Source organism: Oncorhynchus masou, chromosome 10, assembly GCF_036934945.1.
Source record: "Oncorhynchus masou masou isolate Uvic2021 chromosome 10, UVic_Omas_1.1, whole genome shotgun sequence".
NCBI classification, from domain to species: Eukaryota; Metazoa; Chordata; class Actinopteri; order Salmoniformes; family Salmonidae; genus Oncorhynchus; species Oncorhynchus masou.
This window is the reverse complement of record NC_088221.1, coordinates 20,187,185-20,211,514: the sequence shown is the minus strand read 5'-3', so window position 1 is coordinate 20,211,514 and position 24,330 is coordinate 20,187,185. Positions and strand designations below refer to the sequence as shown.

The 24,330-nt window shown below is 43.6% G+C and overlaps 1 protein-coding gene across 4 annotated transcripts in view; it reads left to right on the top strand.

Moving 5' to 3' along the window:
- The window catches only part of LOC135547294 (diacylglycerol kinase eta-like), a 71,266-nt gene that overhangs the window by 33,599 nt on the left and 13,337 nt on the right, over nucleotides 1-24,330 (top strand). For all 4 annotated transcript variants that reach the window (XM_064976146.1, XM_064976145.1, XM_064976144.1 and 1 more), the window contains 6 exons: nucleotides 545-649; nucleotides 9,572-9,704; nucleotides 15,056-15,162; nucleotides 16,650-16,775; nucleotides 16,855-16,957; nucleotides 20,529-20,691. In XM_064976146.1, the coding sequence (XP_064832218.1) occupies nucleotides 545-649; nucleotides 9,572-9,704; nucleotides 15,056-15,162; nucleotides 16,650-16,775; nucleotides 16,855-16,957; nucleotides 20,529-20,691 (737 nt within the window). The remainder of the gene's footprint in view (nucleotides 1-544; nucleotides 650-9,571; nucleotides 9,705-15,055; nucleotides 15,163-16,649; nucleotides 16,776-16,854; nucleotides 16,958-20,528; nucleotides 20,692-24,330) is intronic.

Below are 24,330 nucleotides of genomic sequence, written 5' to 3'. Positions count from 1 at the left end.
GATAAGACAGAGTGATGAATAAGTGATGAATGTTGAAAGGGTTGTGTCTGTAATGTCTGTCTGTCTGTCTACTGGGAGCCTCTCCCTCCCTCCCTCAGCCTGGAGAGAGAGGGAAAGAGAGGAGGAGGAGGGGGGCTATGGGCTCTCGGCCTTTACCAAGGCACTCCGCCTGTCACCTCACCTCAGATTCAAAACATGAGGGAGTGTGAGCGGGCAGACAGAGAGAGAGAGAGAGAGGGGAGGGGGGATAAGTGATAAGGGAAAGAGTGAGGACATGTTTGAGGGGGCTGAGAAAGAGAGAGAGACAGGGCAAGCTAGCGCAAGGAAATGTTGCGGGGAAAAAGAACGAGAGCGAGGCAGATCGTGAGCGCCTAAGAGAAAAAAGGAGAGAAAGCGAGGGAGGGGGCTTGTCCTCACTCCCCTCTTAAAGACGGAGTGCAGATCTCCCGCCGGCTCAGAGGCTAGGCAGAGGACTCTCTCTGTGTGTACACTCATCATCCTTGTCTCTCCATCTCTCTATCCACCCATCCATCTATCCATCCAGGTGATCACTCCATTCCGCAGGCTCATCCTCTGCGCGGAGAACAGGAAAGAGATGGAGGACTGGATCAGCTCGCTGAAGTCCGTCCAGTCCAGAGAGCATTACGAGGTAAGACCCGATCCATTCCCTGTTCTCTATAGCAACAGATCCACTGCCTGTGTGGGAGCGAGAGAGAAAGAGGGATAGAATGAGGGGAGGCATGGAGAGAGGGGGAAGGAGAGAATAAGAGGGGAGGCATGGAGAGAGGGGGAAGGAGAGAATAAGAGGGGAGGCATGGAGAGAGGGGGAAGGAGAGAATAACAGGGGAGGCATGGAGAGAGGGGGAAGGAGAGAATAACAGGGGAGGCATGGAGAGAGGGGGAAGGAGAGAATAAGAGGGGAGGCATGGAGAGAGGGGGAAGGAGAGAATAAGAGGGGAGGCATGGAGAGAGGGGGAAGGAGAGAATAAGAGGGGAGGCATGGAGAGAGGGGGAAGGAGAGAATAAGAGGGGAGGCATGTAGAGAGGGGGAAGGAGAGAATAAGAGGGGAGGCATGGAGAGAGGGGGAAGGAGAGAATAAGAGGGGAGGCATGGAGAGAGGGGGAAGGAGAGAATAAGAGGGGAGGCATGGAGAGAGGGGGAAGGAGAGAATAAGAGGGGAGGCATGGAGATAGGGGGAAGGAGAGAATAAGAGGGGAGGCATGGAGAGAGGGGGAAGGAGAGAATTGGGAAAAGGAGAGGAGATGGAATGCAGTGTTTCAGAACACAATAGATCTTTGATCTGATCATTGGTTAACTGCGGAGGCTTATGATGGTGTCAGTTTCTGCTGTTTAGATAGCAGTTATTTAGCCGTTATATATTGTTGTAATATTGCTATGTTTCTATTGTTTATTTTTGGAGATGTATGTGAGCGGCAGGGTAGTGTAGCGCAGGATAGTGCAGGAAAGTGCAGGGTAGTGCAGGGTAGCGCAGGGTAGTGTACTCAGTGGGTCCCGTGCTCTGTAGCGTGCGGTGGACTGGAACATCTATTTCACCCACTAAGGGTGGTCGCGGCTGCCCAGCTCACAGGAGGCATACACACGTGTGTATGCACACGCACGTACACGCACGTACACGCACGTACACGCACGTACACGCACGTACACGCACGTACACGCACACAAACAGTGTTGTATGTACAGACAGTCTTAACAGGTTTTTACCAGCTAGTGTCTGTCTCCTCTCTCCTTACTCTCTGTGTGTCTCCCCTTACAGAAAAAAAACACACGATTTCACATGTTAAATTTCTACATGTTTTGCAATCATTTGAAATCATGTGAAACCATGTGGTTTTTAGAACACTTCTCACATGATGATATTTCACATGAGATTTGACAGGTGATGCCCTGCAAACAAAAATGTGTAATTTGGATGTCCCCCGACACCTCCCACAATTATAGGGTTTACAATTTACATATTTGACACACTTTGACATACACTAAATGACCAAAAGTATGTGGACACCTGCTCGATCAAACATCTCATTCCAAAATCATGGGCATTAATATGGAGTTGGTCCACCCTTTGCTGCTATAACAGCCTCCACTCTTCTGGGAAGGCTTTCCACTAGATGTTTGAACATTGCTGCGGGGACTTGCTTCCATTTAGCCACAAGACCATTAGTGTGGTTGTGCACTGATAATGGGCAATTAGACCTGGCTCGCAGTCGGCGCTCCAATTCATGTCAAAGTTGTTCGATGGGGTTGAGGTCAGAGCACTGTGCAGGCCAGTCAAGTTCTTCCACATCGATCTCAACAAACCATGAAATTGGAATGGTGACTTTATGCACGGGGGCCTTGTCATGCTGAAACAGGAAAGGGCCTTCCCCAAACTGTTGCCACAAAGTTGGAAGCACAGAATCGTCTAGAATGTCATTGTATGCTGTAGCGGTAAGATTTCCCTTCACTGTAACTAAGGGACCTGGCCCGAACCATGAATAACAGCCCCAGACCATTAGTCCTCCTTCACCAAACTTTCCAGTTGGAACTATGCATTGGGGCAGGTAGCATTCTCCTGACATCCGTCCGTCGGACTGCCAGATAGTGAAGCGTGATTCATCACCGCAGAGAACACGTTTCCACTGCTGCAGAGTCCAATGGCGGAGAGCTTTACACCACTCCAGCCAATGCCTGACATCGCGCATGGTCATCTTAGGCTTGTGTGCGTCTCCTCGGCCATGGAAACTCATTTCATGAAGCGCCCGACGAAGAGTTATTGTGCTGACGTTGCTTCACTCAGAGTGAGTGTTGCAAACAAGGACATACGATTTTTACACACTACGTGCCTTCAGCACTCAACAATCCCATGCTGTGAGCTTATGTGGCTTACCACTTCGTGCCACGTTTAAAGTCACTCTTCAGTAAGGCCATTCTACTGCTAATGTTGGTCTATGGAGATTGCATGGCTGTGTGCTTGATTTTATACACCTGTCAGCAACAGTTGTACCTGCGATTTGAAGTCATAACCTCTTGGTTCACGGCATTCCAATATTCCTGCTACGCCTCCATGTCTGTGTCAAAAATAGATTTCCCCATATTCCTACACTTTAAACTTCAAAGTAAATCTCAGCTTTGTTAAAAATACACTCAAGAAAAGCTATTATATTAAGTGATTCAGGAGTAACATTAAAACAGAATAACACAGTGCATTTGGAAAGTATTCAGACCCCTGGACCTTTTCCACATTTTGATAGGTTACAGCCTTATTCTAAAATAGTTTTAAATACATTTTTCCTCTCATCAATCTACACAAAATACACCACAATGACAAATGATACAATTTTTGCAAATACAAAAATAATACATTATTTACATAAGTATTCAGACCCTTTGCAATGAGACTCGAAATTGTGCTAAGGTGCGTCCTGTTTCCATTGATCATCCTTGAGATGTTTCTACAACTTGATTTAGATTAAATTGATTGGACATGATTTGGAGAGGCACACACCTGTCTATATAAGGTCCCACAGTTGACAGTTCATGTCAAAGCAAAAACCAAGTTACGAGGTTGAAGGAATTGTCCGTAGAACTTGTCCGGCACAGATCTGGGGCAGTGTACCAAAACATTTCTGTAGCATTGAGGGTCCCCAAGAACACAGTGGCCTCCATCATTTTTAAATGGAAGAAGTTTGGCACCACCAAGATTCTTCCTAGAGCTGGCTGCCCGGCCAAACTGAGCAATCGGGGGAGAAGGGCCTTGGTCAGGGAGGTGACTAAGAACCCTATGGTCACTCTGACAGAGCTCCAGAGTTCCTCTGTGGAGATGGAAGAACCTTCCAGAAGGACAGCCGTCTCTGCAGCACTCCACTAATCAGGCCTTTATTGTAGACGTAAGTCACTCCTCAGTAAAAGGCACACGACAGCCCGCTTGGAGTTTGCCTAAAGGCACCTTAAGACTCTCAGACCATGAGAAACAAGATTCTCTGGTCTGATGAAGCAAAGATTGAACTCTTTGGTCTGAATGCCAAGCGTCACATCTGGAGGAAAACTGGCACCATCCCTACGGTGAAGCATGGTGGTGGAAGCATCATGCTGTGGGGATGTTTTTCAACAGCAGGGACTGGGAGACGAGTCAGGATCAAGGAAAATATGAATGGAGCAAAGTATAGAGAGATCCTTGAAGAAAACCTGCTCCAGAGCGTTCTGGACCTCAGACTGGGGCAAAGGTTCACCTTCCAACAGGACAACGACCCTAAGCACACAGCCAAGACAATGCAGGAGTGGCTTCGGGACAAGTCTCTGAATGTCCTTGAGTGGCCCAGCCAGAGCCCGGACTTAAACCCAATCAAACATCTCTGGAGAGACCTGAAAATAGCTGTGCAGTGACACTCCCCATCCAACCTGACAGAGCTTGAGAGGATCATACGGATCATACCCAAGAAGACTCTATGCTGAAATTGCTGCCAAAAGTGCTTCACCAAAGTACTGTTAAGGGTCTGAATACTTATGTAAATGTGGGGTTTTTTTGTGTTTAAAAAAAATTATTAATCATTTTGCTAAAATATCGGAAAACCTGTTTTTGCTTTGTCATTATGGGGTATTGTGTTCAGATTTTAGAATAAGGCTGTAACGTAAAAAAATGGGGAAAACGTCAAGGGGTCTGAATACTTTCTGAATGCACTGTATACCCCACAAACATTAGACAACTATACAGGAAACCCTCAAATTGATGAAATAAGTAATCAATGATGAGAGAATAGTCAGATTAACCTAAGAGCAAATATGTATAGGTAATATAGGCAATGAATAGGTAATGGTAATGAATGGTAATATATAGGTAATGAATCTGTAGGGCACTTTGTGGCGCAGCAGAAAGATCAGCATACCCCAAATCCAGAGGTTGAGAGCTCAGGTGGGGTCATATTGTCATATTGAAAATTCAGCACTAAGTGACCATGCCAAATATAAATGTATTGATTAGAGATGTTTACACTATTTTATCTGAACAGTGTACCACTTACCTTAAACCTCCATACCATTAAATTACTTTCCTGACAAATAAACACTTGTGAAATGTGCATTTTCACATGTGCAATCACATTTTTGTGATATCACATTTTCACATGTGAAATAGCTGTTTTCACATGTGGAGCTGAAATATCCACTTGTGAAAACAAGAGACGTGAGGTCAGTTAGTTGTTCACGTGAAACCATATGTTCACCTGTATTCAAATGTGCAGTTTCACATGTGAAAAACCTTCACATGTGAAAATCGAATTTGCGGTTTTACATGTGAAAAACGTTCAAATATCACCTGTAGTTTCATGGTTCCAGCATGTTGAAATTTTTCATCTCCATCTCCATCTCGTCACATTTGTTTCACTAGAAGATGTTTTCTCATATGTAGTTTCATATTATCACATGTTGCTTTGACTTGTTGACACATGTTATCACATGAACTTCACATAAAATCACGTGCTCACGTGAGACTACATGAAACGGGATCACATGTCAAATTCACACGTTTTTTCCCCGTGAAAAACACACAACACCAGTATCCTCTCTAACGAACCATTTAATGTTATTACAACAGAAAAATAAGAGTGGATCTTTGATATTCACGCTTAAAAACAATCATTGTAAAATCTCAACTTAACAAACATCAAGATGATTATAAAAGCATCTAGAAATGATCCTTTTTAAATGTTCTGCCGTGACAAGAAACATATTACTGTTGATAGCGGTTGACTGCTACGCTTGTCTCCGGGTAGATAAAGAATATACGGTAGAGTGCCAGCACTGCATATTAAAGCCTTTGATTTGGGAATGAAAGATGACATAAGATTGTTTCCATCTCTGCCCCCTCTCCTCTCCACTGCAATGCAGTAGCACCCCAGAGCAATAGAGTAGAGCTACAGGTTCAGGAAACTATACTCCCATTTTGGAACCACAGGTAACAATTCTAATAGGGCGGAAAGGATAGATGGTATGTTTGTCTGTGTGGTATGAATCCAAAAGCTTATGTTAAATGGATAATGGGACATTTTGGTAATGAAGTGCTTTTTTCTAGTCACCCAGAGTCAAATAATATCTCTGTGTGCAGTATGAATGTAGTTTCTGTGCCATTGCTAAATAATTGTCCAGGAACAACTAGCTAGCTCCTCTCAAAAGCAGGGAAAAAACCTTCTAACTACTCTAAAGATTGGTCAGTTCTAGTCTTACAAAGCTGCTATCAAGAAGTTGCCAAAATGTCGCACTATCCCTTTAGGTAAAGACTTTGTTTATTGAAGTATGGTTAAAGCCTTCTTCTAATCTACATTGTAAAAATATAAAATTATTGTATAAAGTATAGTAAAATAATGTCAAATTAAGTCAATGTTTGCAAATGCTTGTGTAAAATGCTTGTGTAAAATGCTTGTGTAAAATGCTTGTGTAAAATTCTTGTGTATAGGCTCTGTTTTGCTCACCCCAAAGAGAACTGAGCTGTGTAAAAACATCGTACAGTGTACACTGCAGTGCAATTCGTGGAAAGCAATTTGTAACTTTTCTTTAACTATGTCTTTGAGAAATATTTGTTTCAGTAAATGGTGTGAAAATGCGTTGCACGCAATTCAAATGCAAATCAAATGTTATTTATCACATGCGCCGAATACAGCAGGTTTAGACCTTAAGCACATAACCAACAATGCAGTTTTAAGAAAAATAAGAGTTAAGAAAAAGATTTACTAAATAAAATAAAGTAAAAACAAAAGATTAACAATAAAATAACAATAACGAGGCTATATACAGGGGGTACCAGTACCGAGTCAATGTGTGGGGGTACTAGTTAGTCCAGGTTATTGAGGTAATATGTCAGTACCAGTCAAAAGTTTGGATACACCTACTCATCCCAGGGTTTTTCTTTATTTTTATTTTTTTACTATTTTCTACATTGAGAAACTATTTTCTACACAAGACAACAAAACTCTGAAATAACACATGGAATCGTGTAGTAACCAAAAAAGTTGTGAAATAAATCAAAATATATTTTAGATTTGAGGTTCTTCAAAGTAGCCACCCTTTGCCTTGATGACAGCTTTGCACACTCTTGGCATTCTCTCAACCAGCATCATGAGGAATACGTTTGATGCAGCACTCCATCTGATGCAGCACTCCATCACTCCATGCCAAATCTGTTTCAGTCTCCTGAGTGGTAATCGGCGTTGTCGTGCCCTCTTCAAGACTGTCTTAGTGTGTCTGGACTACAGCCACGTCAATGTTAATGGGGCCTGTTCAGCACGCCTTTTCCTGTAGTCCACGTTCAGCTCCTTTGTCTTGCTCACATTGAGGAAGAGATTGTTGTCCTGGCACCACACTGCCAGGTCTCTGACCTCCTCCCTATAGGCTGTCTCATTGTTGTCGGTGATCAGGCCGACCACTGTTGTGTCGTTGACAAACTTAAGGATGGTGTTCGAGTCGTGCTTGGCCACACAGTCATAGGGGAACAGGGAGTACAGGAGGGTACAAAACATGCACCCCTGAGGTGCCCCCGTGTTGAGGAGCAACATGGCAGATGTGTTCTTTTCTGCCCTTACCACCTGGGGGCGGCCCATCAGGAAGTCCATGATCCAGTTGCAGAGGGAGGTGTTTAGTCCCAGGGTCCTTAGCTTAGTGATGAGCTTTGAGGGAACTATGGTGTTGAACACTGAGCTGTAGTCAATGAATAGCATTCTCACGTAGGTGTTCCTTTTGTCCAGGTGGGAAAGGGCAGTGTTGAGTGCAATAGAGATTGCATCATCTGTGGATCTGTTGAGGCGGTATGCAACTTGGAGTGGGTCTAGGGTTTCTAGGATGATGGTGTTGATGTGAGCCATGACTAGCCTTTAAAAGCACTCCATGGCTACAGATGTGAGTGCTACGGGTCGGTAGTCATTTAGGCACAGGCACTATAGTGGTCTGCTTGAAACATCAAATCAAATCAAATCAAATTTATTTATATAGCCCTTCGTACATCAGCTGATATCTCAAAGTGCTGTACAGAAACCCAGCCTAAAACCCCAAACAGCAAGCAATGCAGGTGTAGAAGCACGGTGGTTAGGAAAAACTCCCTAGAAAGGCCAAAACCTAGGAAGAAACCTAGAGAGGAACCAGGCTGTGGGGTGGGGTGGCCAGTCTTCTTCTGGCTGTGCCGGGTAGAGATTATAACAGAACATGGCCAAGATGTTCAAATGTTCATAAATGACCAGCATGGTCGAATAATAATAAGGCAGAACAGTTGAAACTGGAGCAGCAGCACGGCCAGGTGGACTGGGGACAGCAAGGAGTCATCATGTCAGGTAGTCCTGTGGCATGGTCCTAGGGCTCAGGTCCTCCGAGAGAGAGAAAGAAAGAGAATTAGAGAGAGCATATGTGGGGTGGCCAGTCCTCTTCCGGCTGTGCCGGGTGGAGATTATAACAGAACATGGCCAAGATGTTCAAATGTTCATAAATGACCAGCATGGTCGAATAATAATAAGGCAGAACAGTTGAAACTGGAGCAGCAGCACAGCCAGGTGGACTGGGGACAGCAAGGAGTCATCATGTCAGGTAGTCCTGGGGCATGGTCCTAGGGCTCAGGTCCTCCGAGAGAGAGAAAGAGCGAGAGAAGGAGAGAATTAGAGAACGCACACTTAGATTCACACAGGACACCAAATTGGACAGGAGAAGTACTCCAGATAGAACAAACTGACCCCAGCCCCCCGACACATAAACTACTGCAGCATAAATACTGGAGGCTGAGACAGGAGGGGTCAGGAGACACTGTGGCCCCATCCCAACATGTAGGTATTACAGACTTGGCCAGGGACAGGTTGAAAATGTCAGTGAAGACACTTGCCAGTTGGTCAGCGCATGCTTGGAGTACACGTCCTGGTAATCCGTCTGGCCCTGCGGCCTTGTGAATGTTGACCTGTTTAAAGGTCTTGCTCACATCAGCTACGGTGAACGTGATCACACAGTCGTCCGGAAAAATTGGTACTCTCATGCATGCTTCAGTGTTGCTTGCCTCGAAGCAAGTAATTTTAGCAATTACATTTACTTTTGATACTTAATTATATTTAGAACCAAATACTTTTTGACTTTTACTCAAGTAGTATTTTACTGGGTGACTTTAGTTTTTACTTGAGTAACTTTCTACAAATGTATCTATACTTTTACTCAGTTATCACAATTGGGTACTTTTCCCTCACCACTGTTAACTAATATACCGCATGTTGATGTCACCATGGAAGGCCAAAACTCTATCCTAAAACAGGCTGAAATTTCAGGCGGTCATTTCAAACAGCTCTTACACTAAAGGGCATTATCATCATTTCCACAATTTCACAGTATTATTCCAACCTCATAGTGTAAAAATATCTACAAAACACAGGAAATCACGTTTTTGACTGCACTATGCCTTTAAGGTAATTTGTGCCATTCTGTCTTTTCCAAATGTTATGGTTATTTCTCTGTCTGTGTTTTTTAACATGAGCAAAATGGAGCCTAATGTGTAAAGTATAGTGCCTGACTGTATATCCTGGTGTTGCCAACCTGATTTAACTTTTCGTTTGCCAGACAGCACAGTTTAATGTGGAACATTTCTCAGGGATGCACAACTGGTATGCCTGCTCCCATGCACGCCCCACCTTCTGTAACGTCTGTAGAGACAGCCTCTCTGGCGTCACTTCCCACGGCCTGTCCTGCGAAGGTAAGAGTCTCACGCACACACACACACACACATCTCTGTTTTATCTCTCCTATCACCTCTCCTCCTCAACTATCTGTCCATCCCTCCTCCCACGTCTCTCCATCTACTCATTAATGGACCAGCGAGAAGCATGCTACTGCTCTGTGTGTCCCTCTTGGGCTGTGGTAGTTTCAATCAGTCCTGGGCAGGTGGAGGGGAGTGGAGATATAGGACTGGGGCTGTACAATGGGGAATAGGAATGACTTACTTATTCCTCTTCGCTCCCTGTGGAGTATAAATTCGCAACAAGCCCACACCATCCAGAGAATAGGTCTATAAGCTCATAGAAGGGCAGGGCTGGGGGCAGTTCAATTTAAGTATCCATTCAATACTACTTTATGCTTTGTTTCCCTCCGGATCGATTAAGTATAGTATAGTAGGGCAGAGCTGTGCAGGAGCTGAATGATAGGGGATTGGTGTATTCGCTGGAGAAATAAGTTGTGGGTTGAGAAGAGCGTACAATTTGTCCTAGACGTTGTAGTGTCTTCTTTGCTGGCTAGCCTACTGTGAGAGGCTAATGATAACCCATTAATTGCTCTGAAATGAAGGGCTTCCTCCTTGAAGCCTCCTCAAAGGCTATTATGGATGTGTGTGTGTGGCGTGTGTGTGGGGTGTGTGGTGTGTGGCTCATAGACTGCTCCATACATGTAACCCTAGTATAATGTCTGTCTCTCCGATCTGCAGTCTTTTACATTTTACATGTTTTATGGTTTGAGATGATGTGGAAGGTCAGACTAATCACACACAGACACACCACACACGCACTTGCAGATGATGTGAACGCTATAGACTAATTAGCATTAGATTCATATTCATATGGTGTTCGTTATGGTTGTCTGACTCACAGGCTCCTTGTATGAAACCAGGAAGTGGTGTATAAATAGTACTGGTATAAACATGGTTGGTTATACTGTTCCTTTGCAGCTTAGGTGTGGATAGATGGAGCAGTCTAAAACAGAGCCCAATGAAACAGTGACAGTTGCGTCATTCTCACTCTTTTCTATTAATTCAGTTGTGCTGATTAAACTTATTAGGTATGAATCATATACAGTACCAGTCAAAAGTTTGGACACACCTACTTATTCAAGGATTTTTCTTTATTTGTACTATTTTCTAGATTGTAGAATGATAGTGAAAACATCAAAACTATGAAATAACACATATGGAATCACAAAGTAACCAAAAAAGTGTTAAATAAATCAAAACATGTTTTAGATTTTAGATTCTTCAAAGTAACCACCATTTGCCTTAATGACAGCTTTGCACACTCTTGGCATTCTCTCAATCAGCTTCATGGGGAATGCTTTTCCAATAGTCTTGAAGGAGTTCCCACATATGCTGAGCACTTGTTGGCTGCTTTTCCTTCACTCTGTGGTCAAACTCATCCCAAACCATCTTAATTGGGTTGAGGTCAGGTGATTGTGGAGGCCAGGTCATCTGATGCAGCAATCCATCACTCTTTTTGGTCAAATAGCCCCTACACAACCTGGAGGGGTGTTTTGGGTCATTGTCCCGTTGAAAACAAATAATAGTCTCTAAGCGCAAACCAGATGGGATGGCGTATTGCTGCAGAATGCTGTAGTAGCTATGCTGGTTAAGTGTGCCTTGAATTCTAAATAAATCACTGACAGTGTCACCAGCAAAGCACCCCACACCATCACACCTCCTCCTCCATGCTTCACGGTGGGAACCACCTACTCTCTGCTTTGCGCAAAGACACAGATGTTGGAACCAAAAATCTCAAATTTGGACTCATCAGACAGATTTCCACCGGTCTAATGTCCATTGCTCGTGTTTCTTGGCCCAAGCAAGTCTCTTTTTCTTATTGGTGTCCTTTAGTGGTGGTTTCTTTGCAGCAATTCGACCATGAAGGCCTGATTCACAGTCTCCTCTGAATAATGGATGTTGAGATGTGTCTTACTTTAACTATGAAGCATTTATTTGGGCTGCAATTTGAGGGTTAGTTGACTCTAATGAACTTATCCTCTGCAGCAGAGGTAACTCTGGGTCTTCCTTTCCTGTGGCGGACCTCATAAGAGCCAGTTTCATCATTGCTTTTGATGGTTTTTGTGACTGCACTTGCAGAAACTTTCAAAGTTCTTTCCATAATATGGACTTGGTCTTTTACCGAATGGGGCTATCTTCTGTATACCACCCCTACCTTGTCACAACACAACTGATTGGCTCAAAAGAAGGAAAGAAATTCTACAAATTAACTTTTAACAAGGCACACCTGTTAATTAAAATGCATTCGAGGTGACTACCTCATGGAGCTGGTTGATAGAATGCCAAGAGTGTGCAAAGCTGACATCAAGGCAAAGGGTGGCTACTTTGAAGAATCTCAAATATAAAATATATTTTGATTTGTTTAACACTTTTTTGGTTACTACATGATTCCATATGTGTAATTTCATAGTTTTGATGTCTTCACTATTATTCTACAATGTGGAAAATGAAGAAAAACCCTTGAATGAGTAGTTGTGTCCAAACCTTTGACTGGTACTGCATATGTAACCTTTATTTTACCATTAAGGTAAATTAAAAACAAATTCTTATTTACAATGACAGCCTGGCAAAAGACAAAAGGCCTCCTGTGGGGCAGGGATTAAAACGGAGAGACAAGACGGACCTCATAGACAGAACACACTTGGCAACAGCACAGATACATTATTTTATGTTGACATTTGAGTCATTTAGCAGACGCTCTCATCCAGAGCAACTTACAGGAGCAATGTCACCATGATACACGAAGAGAGACCTATGGCAATAGCACAACATTGCACACGCATTAACAAGTGCAGACAACAGCACAAGGGATACTTCATCTGTTAGGGAGAAGAACATATTGAGTCCTAATATTCAAGAGGCTGTGTGTGTGTGTGTGTCCGTCAGACAGTCTAATAAAGGGTGTCTCTCTCTCTCTCTCTCCCTCTCCGCCTCAGTCCTTGATTAGAGGGTTAAGATAAAAATCAGAAATGGAACTGGCTTCCAGGTTCAGATTTGAATTTGCCTTGTCTAGGGTATCGGATCATTACCGTCTTCTGATTCATTCTGATTGCAATGTTGTGGCTTCATGGAAGAACGCTTTTGTAAAGAACATTGCTTTCACTATTTTTGTCTCCTTTTTGGGACATTGGACCATGTGCTGCTCTCTATATTTCAACTGATAAAGCAACACCTACTGTACAGACACAGCTTGATGTGTGTGTTTGTGTGTGTGTGTGTGTGTGTGTGTGTGTGTGTGTGTGTGTGTGTGTGTGTGTGTGTGTGTGTGTGTGTGTGTGTGTGTGTGTGTGTGTGTGTGTGTGTGTGTGTGTGTGTGTGTGTGTGTGTGTGTGTGTGAGTGTGTGAGAGAGAGATTCTTAAGTGGTGAGAACAGCTAGACAGACGGTTTCATAGCAATCAGAGCTGCTTATGGTTTACTTCGATTTCCTGCACAGGACGATCGATAGGAATTGATGTATGTGTCACACACACGCCTCCCCAACCATCCCCTGGCTACAAACAGTCTGAAACCAGGAAGACGATCTCTCTCAAAACAAACATCTCGTATCCGTCTGCAATCAATGTTTCTCTAATCTAACTCTAAATGCATTTAGTAGAACATTTCACGACTTGAAGAGAAACACAATGTTTATCACAGTCTGCAAATGACAAGCGGTGTCACTGGCCAATTAGTCTCGTGTGTGTGTTTGTGTGTCCGCACGTGCCTGCATGGGTGCATGTGTTTGTATCTGCGTGTTGAATCTGTAGTGGAACTTTCCAAGTCCAGTCATTTTATGGTTGGCTGATAAGTGCCTCCTCATCCATAATGAATATACATACACTGAAAAAGAATATAAATGCAACATGCAACATATTCAAAGATTTTTACTGAGTTACAGTTCATATGAGGAAATCAGTCATTTGAAATACATGTATTCGGTCCCTAATCTATGGATTTCACATGACTGGGAATACAGATGTGCATCTGTTGGTCACAGATGTTGGTTTTTTAAAAGGTAGGGCCGTGGACCAGAAAACCAGTCGGTATCATTTGCCATACCTGTCAGGTGGATGGATTATCTTAACAAATTTGTGCCAAACATTTGAGAGAAATACGCTTTTTTTTGCCACCTGGAGCATTTCTCTGATCTTTTGTTTCAGCTCATGAAACATGGGACCAACACTTTACATGTGGTATATCTTTGCAGGATACATTATGGGCTTCCTCCACTAACTGTGGTTGTGAGATATAAAGTATTCAGTGTCCATTTAGCGGACCGCTCTTATACAAAGCCAAGCACAGTACGTGCCTTACAGGCTGGCCCTCATTTATAGACTGTATGCATAGATGTTCAGTATTGTGGTGGCAGAATTTGGAGTTTTCCACAACAGTATGTTCCATAGTCCCTCTCGTACTCAGATTCCTCTCATGCATACAGAATTGGGTTTTACAGTTCACATTGTTTTGAGCAGCCGGCAGGCTCGTGACAGGGATACAGACGGTATATTCTGTGCCTCTGACACTTGCCGTCCCGGTGATGTGAGTGGTGATGTATTTTGATGCAGTGGATCCTATTATTTTGGTGCGCGGTAGCAATAGGTACTCCCTGGTACCTAATTCAACACAATTGTACCAAATTATGCCTATGCTTCTCAAACCCCTAAAAAAAATAGCTTCATAGGCTATTACTGTATAATTACCATTTTACCTCATAAAAATCGGACAATTTCAGTAGGGTACAATTAAGTGCTACCATGATACTGTACGGCAGGGAGGCAGGTAGCCTGGCGGTTGGGCCAGTAACCGGAAGGTTGTCGGTTTGAATACCCGAGCAGACGAGGTGAAACATCTGTCGATGTGCCCTTGAGCAAAGCACCTAACCCCAGTTTGATCCAGGGGCATCTTCCTATTATGGCTGACCCTGTGAAACATTCCACTGTACTTATCCGGTGTATTTGACATGTAAGGGCTCACACGCAAGCACACAGGTACAAAGGGCTGGGGATAGAATTAAGATTGGCTCTGGTCCTCTTTCTGTTAAACACACCGGCAGACATGGCAAAATGACCAAATGACAGAGAGAGAGAGCACGCTTAGGATGGGGCTCAGTCACGGGACAGTCCCTGCTCTTGTTTTGAGACACACTCGCCAGGCAGGGTTAGCACTGGGGACTGAAGCACATTTTCACCAAACACCTCTCTTCTGTCTGTTTATACACCATTCTCATCAACCTCTCTCGCTGTGCTGTTTGAACGTGATGCTCTGTGTTGTTGCTATTGTTGACCAGACTAACGGGGTGTGTTTGTCGTTTGCGTTTGTTTTCCAGTGTGTAAATTCAAAGCTCACAAGCGGTGTGCCGTCAGGGCCACCAACAACTGCAAATGGACCACACTGGCCTCCATAGGGAAAGACATCATCGAAGACGAGGATGGGGTGAGTGTGTGGGTGTGTATTCATGTACAGTTCCTTCGGAAAGTATTCAGACCCCTTGTCTTTTTCCACATTTTGTTACGTTACATCCTTATTCCAAAATGTATTCAATTGTTCCCCCCCCCCTCAGCAATCTACACACAATACCTTATAATGACAAAGCAAAAACTGAAATATACATTTACGTAAGTATTCAGACCCTTTACACAGGACTTTGTTGAAGCACCTTTGGTAGCAATTACGTTTTTGAGTCTTCTTGGGTATGACGCTACAAGCTTGGCACACCTGTATTTGGGGAGTTTCTCACATTCTTCTATGCAGATCCTCTCAAGCTCTGTCAGATTGGATGGGAAACGTTGCTGCACAGCTATTTTCAGGTCTCTCCAGACATGTTCGATCAGGTTGAAGTCCGGGCTCTGGCTGGGCCACTCAAGGACATTCAGAGACTTGTCCCGAAGCTACTCCTGCGTTGTCTGGGCTGTGTGCTTAGGGTCGTTGTACTGTTGGAAGGTGAACCTTTGGCCCAGTCTGAAGACCTGATTACTCAGGAGCAGGTTTTTATCAAGGATCTCTCTGTACTTTTCTTTGTTCATCTTTCCCTTAATCCTGACAGGTCTCCCAGTTCCTGCCTCTGAAAAACATCCCCACAGCATGATGCTGCCACCACCATGCTTCAATGTAGGGATGTTGCCAGGCTTCCTCCAGACGTGACGCTTGGCATTCAGGCCAAAGAGTTCAATCTTGGTTTCATCAGACCAGAGAATCTTGTTTCGAATCTTGTTTAGCTGTCTTTTGGCAAACACCAAGCGGGCTGTAATGTACCTTTTACTGAGGAGTGGCTTCCGCCTGGCCACTCTACCGTAAAGGGCTGATTGGTGCAGTGTTGCAGAGATGGTTGTCCTACTGGAAGGTTCTCCCATCTCCACAGAGGAACTCTAGAGCTCTGTCAGAGTGACCATCGGGTTCTTGGTCAATTCCCTGACCAAGGCCCTTCTCCCCAGATTGCTCAATTTGGCCGGGCAGCCATGGTGGTTCCAAACTTCTTCCATGCCTTTCCAAACGTATTTCTGTTTTTTAGTTGTAAGAAATTTGCAAACATTTCTAAAAACCTGTTTTTGCTTTGTCATTATGGGGTATTTTGTATAGATTGCTGAGGATTTAACAAAAATGTGGAAAATGTCAAGTGGTCTGAATACATTCCGAAGGCACTGTATATCTGTGTGTGTGTGTCCTTGTGTACATACGTGTGTGTGTGTGTGTGTGTGTGTGTGTGTGTGTGTGTGTGTGTGTGTGTGTGTGTGTGTGTGTGTGTGTGTGTGTGTGTGTGTGTGTGTGTGTGTGTGTGTGTGTGAGTGTGTGTGTGTCCTTGTGTACATACGTGTGTGTGTGTGTGTCAGCAACTGATCCCACAAGGAGGTAGAAAATAGAATAATATATTTCTACCCCTGATAAACGTTGTACCTGACTGACTCTCTCCTCCTGTCCTGTAGATTGCCATGCCCCACCAGTGGCTGGAGGGGAACCTGCCTGTTAGTGCCAAGTGTGCTGTGTGTGACAAGACGTGTGGCAGCGTGCTCCGACTGCAGGACTGGCGCTGCCTCTGGTGCAAGGCCATGGTGAGTGTGTGAGTGTGGAGTGTGTGCCTGTGTGTATGGTGTGTGTGTGTGTTCTAACACAAACTCTGTGTTTTTCCAGGTACACACAGCTTGTATGGACTTGTACCCCAGGAAATGTCCCCTGGGCCAGTGTAAAGTCTCCATCATCCCTCCTACTGCTCTCAACAGCATCGACTCGGATGGTACACACACACACTTCATTACAATGGGCCATATTGCATATCTGTAAGCCTTTCCAGGAAAGGCTTACAGAATATCAAATCAAATCAAATGTATTTATATAGCCCTTCGTACATCAGCTGATATCTCAAAGTGCTGTACAGAAACCCAGCCTAAAACCCCAAACAGCAAGCAATGCAGGTGTTGAAGCACGTTGGCTAGGAAAAACTCCCTCGAAAGGCCAAAACCTAGGAAGAAACCTACAGAGGAACCAGGCTATGAGGGGTGGCCAGTCCTCTTCTGGCTGTGCCAGGTGGAGATTATAACAGAACATGGCCAAGATGTTCAAATGTTCATAAATGACCAGCATGGTCAAATAATAGGTCTGGGACAGGTAGCACGTCCGGTGAACAGGTCAGAATTCCATAGCCGCAGGCAGAACAGTTGAAACTAGAGCAGCAGCACGGCCAGGTGGACTGGGTACAGGTAGTGCCAGGTAGTCCTGAGGCATGGTCCAAGGGTTCAGGTCCTCCGAGAGAGAGAAAGAAAGAGAGAAAGAGAGAATTAGAGAGAGCATACTTAAATTTACATAGGACACTGGATAAGACAGGAGAAGTACTCCAGATATAACAAACTGACTCGAGCCCCCCGACACGTAAACTACTGCAGCATAAATACTGGAGGCTGAGACAGGAGGGGTCAGGAGACACTGTGGCCCCATCCGATGATACCCCCGGACAGGGCCAAACAGGAAGGATATAACCCCACCCACTTTCCAAAGCACAGCCCCCACACCACTAGAGGGATAACTTCAACCACCAACTTACCATCCTGAGACAAGGAATAATGTAGTCACATAGGATGTCTCTACACCCAAATGGAGAATGCGATTTCTCAATGACATTATTCTTTCTTCAATAAAACATGTATTGCTGACCGGTGGAAAGTGGAGTGAATTGCAGTGCAGATGAATGTTATAAAGGAGTCACCTCATTGGCTTTGCTAATTTCCTCTCAGAATGACCTGGGGATGATTAAAACAGAGAGAAATGAATCATTCTCCACACACACACACACACACGCACACACGCACACACGCACACACGCACACACGCACACACGCACATACACACATACACACATACACACACACACACACACACACACACACACACACACACACACACACACATACACATCCCAGCATGATATTCATTAGGGAGCATAATGGAAATAATTGTTAAATATTGTGCTGAGGAAATAAGCATTTCTAATATGATAAGTCCAGGTAGTCCCTTCCTGTTTCAGTCCCCTTTCTTCCCTTTGGTTCCCAATGGACACAACCCAGATTATAGTGCTGTATAAAGCTGTATAATGTGATGGAAATTATGGAAGAGGAATGTAAATATTAGTGTTTTCACTCTAATACTAAATATCACCTTCTGGTGTGGAATTTATACACTCTCTTGGTTGCTCCCACCAGTGTGTGTGTGTGCGTGCGTGTCAGGAAATTGTGCGTGGGTATTGTATTGACAGGTATATCAAATAGATATTTCATGCAGGTGCACACACACACACACAAACACAGAGTCGTTCTGAGGGTGATCATATTGACTAACTTGGAAAGGTGTGGAAGAAGAAAGGAGGATCAAAATAATAAAGAGATGATTGGATGAGAAATGAGAGGAGTTTGAGCTACAAAAATATCTACTTACCCCTCTACTCCCCCTCTATCTCCCACTATCTCTGTTCCCGCCCCTCCATCTCCCTCTCTCTCTGCTCCCGCCCCTATATCTCTGTTCCCGCCCCTCTATCCCCCTCTATCTCTGTTCCCTCTCCTATAGCTCCTTCTCTCTGTTCCCGCCCCTATATCTCTGTTCCTGCCCCTCTATCTCCCTCTATCTCTGTTCCCTCTCCTATAGCTCCCTCTCTCTGTTCCCGCCCCTATATCTCTGTTCCCGCCCCTCTATCTCGGTTCCCTCTCCTATAGCTCATTCTCTCTGTTCCCTCTCTTATAGCTCCCTCTCTGGTCCCGCTCCTATAGCTCTCTCTCTCTGTTCCCGCTCCTATATCTCCCTCTCTCTCTGTTCCTGCCCCTCTCTCTTCCTCTATCTCTGCCCCTCCCCCTCTGTCTCCCCATATATCCCCATGTCTCCCTCCCTTCTCTCACCATGTCTTCCTCTCTCCCTCTTTTCCTCTCCTTCTTGTTCTTCCAAATATCTTCCTCTCCCTCTTCAATGTATTTAACCCCTCCCCCCTCCACATGCCAGGATTTGCCCTCGACCCAGTGCAGGCTTGAGAGGGCTCTAATCTAATTGGCTGCTAGCTGACTGTGGCACGTGCTGAAACGTTGTGACTTTCCTCCCCCTCTCCTCTCCCATCTCTGCTCCGCCGCTGCCAAGATTAGAGAGAGAGAGAGAGGGATAGAAAGATGGAATGAGAAGAGAGGCAAAATGAGAAGGGTAAAATAATGATAGAGAGAGAAGAGAAGCAAAGAGATGTGGAGGATGGAGAGAGCAAAGGACAAAGAGAGGGGGATAGAGAGAGGGAGAAAGGAATGACAGAAAGAGAGTGAAGGAAGAGAGAATGAGAGTGTGGATGGCAGCACCCCAGGGGACTGTCACCATTCGCCCCCGCGCAAGCACACACACACACACACACACACACACACACACACACACACTCTCAAACTTAAATCCTTTTCACACAGAGTAATGTTGACACACAGGCGGCGTATCAATCTGCCATATGATAAATCCTATAAAAGCACAGGCTCGTTGTCCACAGTGTGTCTCCTGCTTAGAATGTGTGCTAATACCGCACATGCCACACACAACTGCACAGCCTGACTCAGTACAGTGATACACACACACACACACACACACACACACACACACACACACACACACACACACACACACACACACACACACACACACACACACACACACACACACACACACACACACACTTTGATGCCTCAATGATGTTGCAGCGTGTGGGTGTTATGATACAGTAGTTAATGGGTGATCCAGCACAGTAGAATCTCTCTTTTCTTTTCATCTCTTCGTCTTCTCACATCCCTTCTATTAGTCACTGTGACACGGCTCAGAGTCTGGATATTGTCAATACACTTTGGATTAACCAGTGGATTTGACAGTGAGAGATGAACAAGTATACATGTAATTGCTCCTGATGTCCTATCTACAGTGTATCACCATCTACAATAGTTCCCGTACTGTTTATCAGATCACGTCTGCATTTTATTTACTACTAGAATTGGCTAGTACTCTTAATATTTGAGCACAGATTCATTAATCTATCTATTCCATTCAGTCATTCAAACCTTCATTCATGGGGCAGCAGATAGCATGGTGGTTAGAGTGTTGGACTTGTATCTGGAAGGTGGCAAGATCGAATCCCTGAGCTGACAAGGTCGAAATCTGTCTTTCTGCCCCTGAACAAGGCAGTTAACCCACCATTCCTAGGCCGTCATTGAAATTAAGAATTTGTTCATAACTGACTTGCTTAGTTAAATATAATTTACTTTTTCATTCAATGAAATAACAGTTTTTTTGTGTGTATTTGTGTTCAGGCTTCTGGAAGGCCACCTGTCCTCCGTCCTGCGCCAGTCCTCTGCTGGTCTTCGTCAACTCCAAGAGTGGAGACAACCAAGGGGTTAAATTCCTCCGACGTTTCAAGCAGCTCCTCAACCCTGCTCAGGTGTTTGACCTGGTCAATGGCGGACCACATCTAGGGTAAGTCGGCTTGGCTAGTGGAAACCGCTTGGCATCGCTAGTAAAAAAAAAAAGTATTCACACCCATAATAGAGCGCAACTCTGATGGTTTACAAATGCAAGCAAGTTTTGAAATGATTATGTTTTAGTCAAATATTCTATCAGTTTGGGCTTCTAGCGGTCAATTTGCAGTCGATAAATGATTTGCAATTTTGTTCCAGCCTGATTCACTGACTGAACGTCTTGTCAAAGAAATCACATTTATTTTGGGAGATCGTCAGAAAGAACTTATAAATTCAAGGCAGGAGATACAAAATGATTCAGAAGAGAATAGAACACATTACTTTTTTCTCAACTTGTTTCTATTACTTTTTAGTATGTCAAGCAAACTTACAGAGAAGGTAGCTAGCTAGCCAGCTAGCTTTGTAGCCATGGATTGTGCTCCTTACATTGTTTAGTACCAGCAAAACACCAACATCCTGGAGTCGCCTCTTCACTGTTGACGTTGAGACTGGTGTTTTGCTGGTACTATTTATTGAAGTTGCCAGTTGAGGACTTGTGAGGCGTCTGTTTCTCAAACTAGACACTCTAATGTACTTGTCCTCTTGCTCAGTTGTGCACCAGGGCCTTCCACACTTCTTTCTATCCTGGTTAGAGCCAGTTTGCACTGTTCTGTGAAGGGAGTAGTACACAGCGTCTTACGAGATCTTCAGTTTCTTGGCAATTTCTCGCATGGAATAGCCTTCATTTCTCAGAACAAGCATAGACTGGTGAGTTTCTGGCAATTTTGAGCCTGTAATCGAACCCACAAATGTTGATGCTCCAGATACTCAACTCCCAGATCCCAGAACAACAGCAAAGGACCTTGTGAAGATGCTGGAGGAAACAGGTACAAAAGTACCTATATCCACAGTAAAATGAGTCCTATATAACGAGTGCTATATTGACATAACCTGAAGCCACTGCTCCAAAACCGACATAAATAGGCCAGACTATGGTTGGCAACTGCACATGGGGACAAAGATCGTACTTTTTGGAGAAATGTAATCTGGTCTGATGAAACAAAAATAGAACTGTTTGGCCATAATGACCATCGTTATGTTTGGAGGAAAAAGGGGGAGGCTTTCAAGTCGAAGAACAGCATCCCAACTGTGTCCCACGGGGGTGGCAGCATCATGTTTTGGGGGTGCTTTGCTGCAGGAGTGACTGGTGCACTTCACAAAATAGATGGGATCATGAGGGAGGAAAATGAGGTGGATATATTGAAGCAACATCTCAAGACATCAGTCAGGAAGTTAAAGCTTGGTCGCAAATGGTCTTCCAAATGGACAATGACCCCAAGCATACTTCCAAAGTTGTGGCAAAATGGCTTAAGGATAACAAAGTCAAGGTATTGGAGTGGCCATCACAAAGCCCTGACCTCAATCCTGTAGAACATTTGTGGGCAGAACTGAAAAAGTGTGTGCGAGCAAGGAGGCCTTCACACCTGACTCAGTTACTCCTGCTCTGTCAGGAGGAATGGGCCAAAATTCACCCAACTTATTGTGGGAAGCTTGTGGAAGGCTACCCAAAACGTTTGACCCAAGTTAAACAATTTAAAGGCAATGCTATCACGTACTAATTGAGTGTATGTTAACTTCTGACCCACTGGGAATGTGATGAAAGAAATAAAAGCTGAAATAAATCATTCTCTCTACTATTATCCTGACATTTCACATTCTTAAAATAAAGTGGAGATCCTAACTGACCTAAGACAGGGAATTTTTACCAGGATTCAATGCCAGGAATTGTGAAAAACTGAGTTTAAATGTATTTGGCTGAGGTGTATGTAAACTTCCGACTTCAATTATACATACGGGGGGGGGGGGGTACAACCTTCACAGCTCTGCAGATTTTGCTGCAAAGAGACAGAGTCAATAGATCATTTATTTTGGTACTGTCCATATGTAGCTTGTTTTTAGTCACACGTCCAGGAATGGCTGAAGAATTACAACACTTACCTGGAGCTAACTCTGCAGATAGCAAATACTGGGTGATTTGAAAAGTCAGTCTATGGATCAAAAATGTAAAAATTATTTTAGCAAAACTATTTGTCTTAAATTTACAATCTGTAGAAACATTTGTGAAACATCGCAGCACAGTTGAAAAAATATATGGCAAATAGAAATCCAATAGGGATGGTGTTAAGAGAGATGGAACAAGTTGAATGGAGCTGAAAGGTGGGACTAATTACAACAAGATACTAATGTAAAATATACTGTGTCCGTAAAATGTATATAGTATGTATAAGCTGGAAGTAGAAGCCTACGGGTTGTTGTTCATTTGTTTCCTCCAATTAGGGGAGGGGTGGTAGGGGTATTGTAAAATAACAAAGGAAAACATAATTTTATAAAGATATGTATACAGTACCAGTCAACTTTTGGACACATCTACACATTCAAGGGTTTTTCTTTATTTTGACTATTTTCCACATTGTAGAATAATGGTGAAGACATCAAAACTATGAAATAACACATATGGAATCATGTAGTAACCAAATAAATGTTAAACAAATCAAAATATATTTTATATTTGAGATTCTTTAAAGTAGACACCCTTTGCCTTGATGATAGCTTTGCACACGCTTGGCAGTCTCTCAACCAGATTCATGAGGTAGTCACCTGGAATGCATTTCAATTAACAGGTGTGCCTTGTTAAAAGTTAATTTGTAGAATTTCTTTCCTTAATGCTTTTGAGTCAATTAGTTGTGTTTAGACAAGGTAGGGGTGGGATACAGAAGATAGCCCTATTTGGTAAAAGTCCAAGTCCATATTATGGCAAGAACAGCTCAAATAAGCAAAGAGAAATGACAGTCCATCATTACTTTAAGACATGAAGGTCAGTCAATCCTGGAAAATTTCAAGAACTTTGAAAGTTTCTTCAAGTGCATTTGCAAAAACCATCAAGCACTATGATGAAACTGCCTCTCATGAGGATCGCCACAGGAAAGGAAGTTACCTCTGCGGCATAGGATAGGTTAGGTAGAGTTAACTGCACCTCAGATGGCAGCACCAAATAAATGCTTCACAGAGTTCAAGTTCCAGACACATCTCAACATCAACTGTACAAAGGAGACTGTGTGAATCAGGCCCTCATGGTTGAATTGCTGCTAAGAAAGCACTACTAAAGGACACCAATAAGAAGAAGAGACTTGCCTTTGCCAAGAAACACAAGCAAGTGGAAATCTGTCCTTTGGTCTGAGGAGTCCAAATGTGAGATTCTTGGTTCCAACCACTGTGTCTTTGTGAGACGCAGAGTAGGTGAACGGTTGATCATGAAGCTGGTTGAGAGAATGCCAAGCGTGTGCAAAGCTGTCAAGGCAAAGGGTGGCTACTTTGAAGAATCTCAAATATAAAATATATTTAGATTTGTTGAACACTTTTTTTGGTTACTACATGATTCCATATGTGTTATTTCTTAGTTTTGGTGTCTTCACTATTATTCTACAATGTGGAAAATAGTCAAAATAAAGAAAAACCATTGAATGAGTCGGTGTGTCCAAACGTTTGACTGGTACTGTATGTGTATTTATATGTATGTATGTATGCGTATGTGTATATGTATGTATATTTATTTCTATGTATGTATGTATGTATGCATGTATGCATGTATGCATGCATG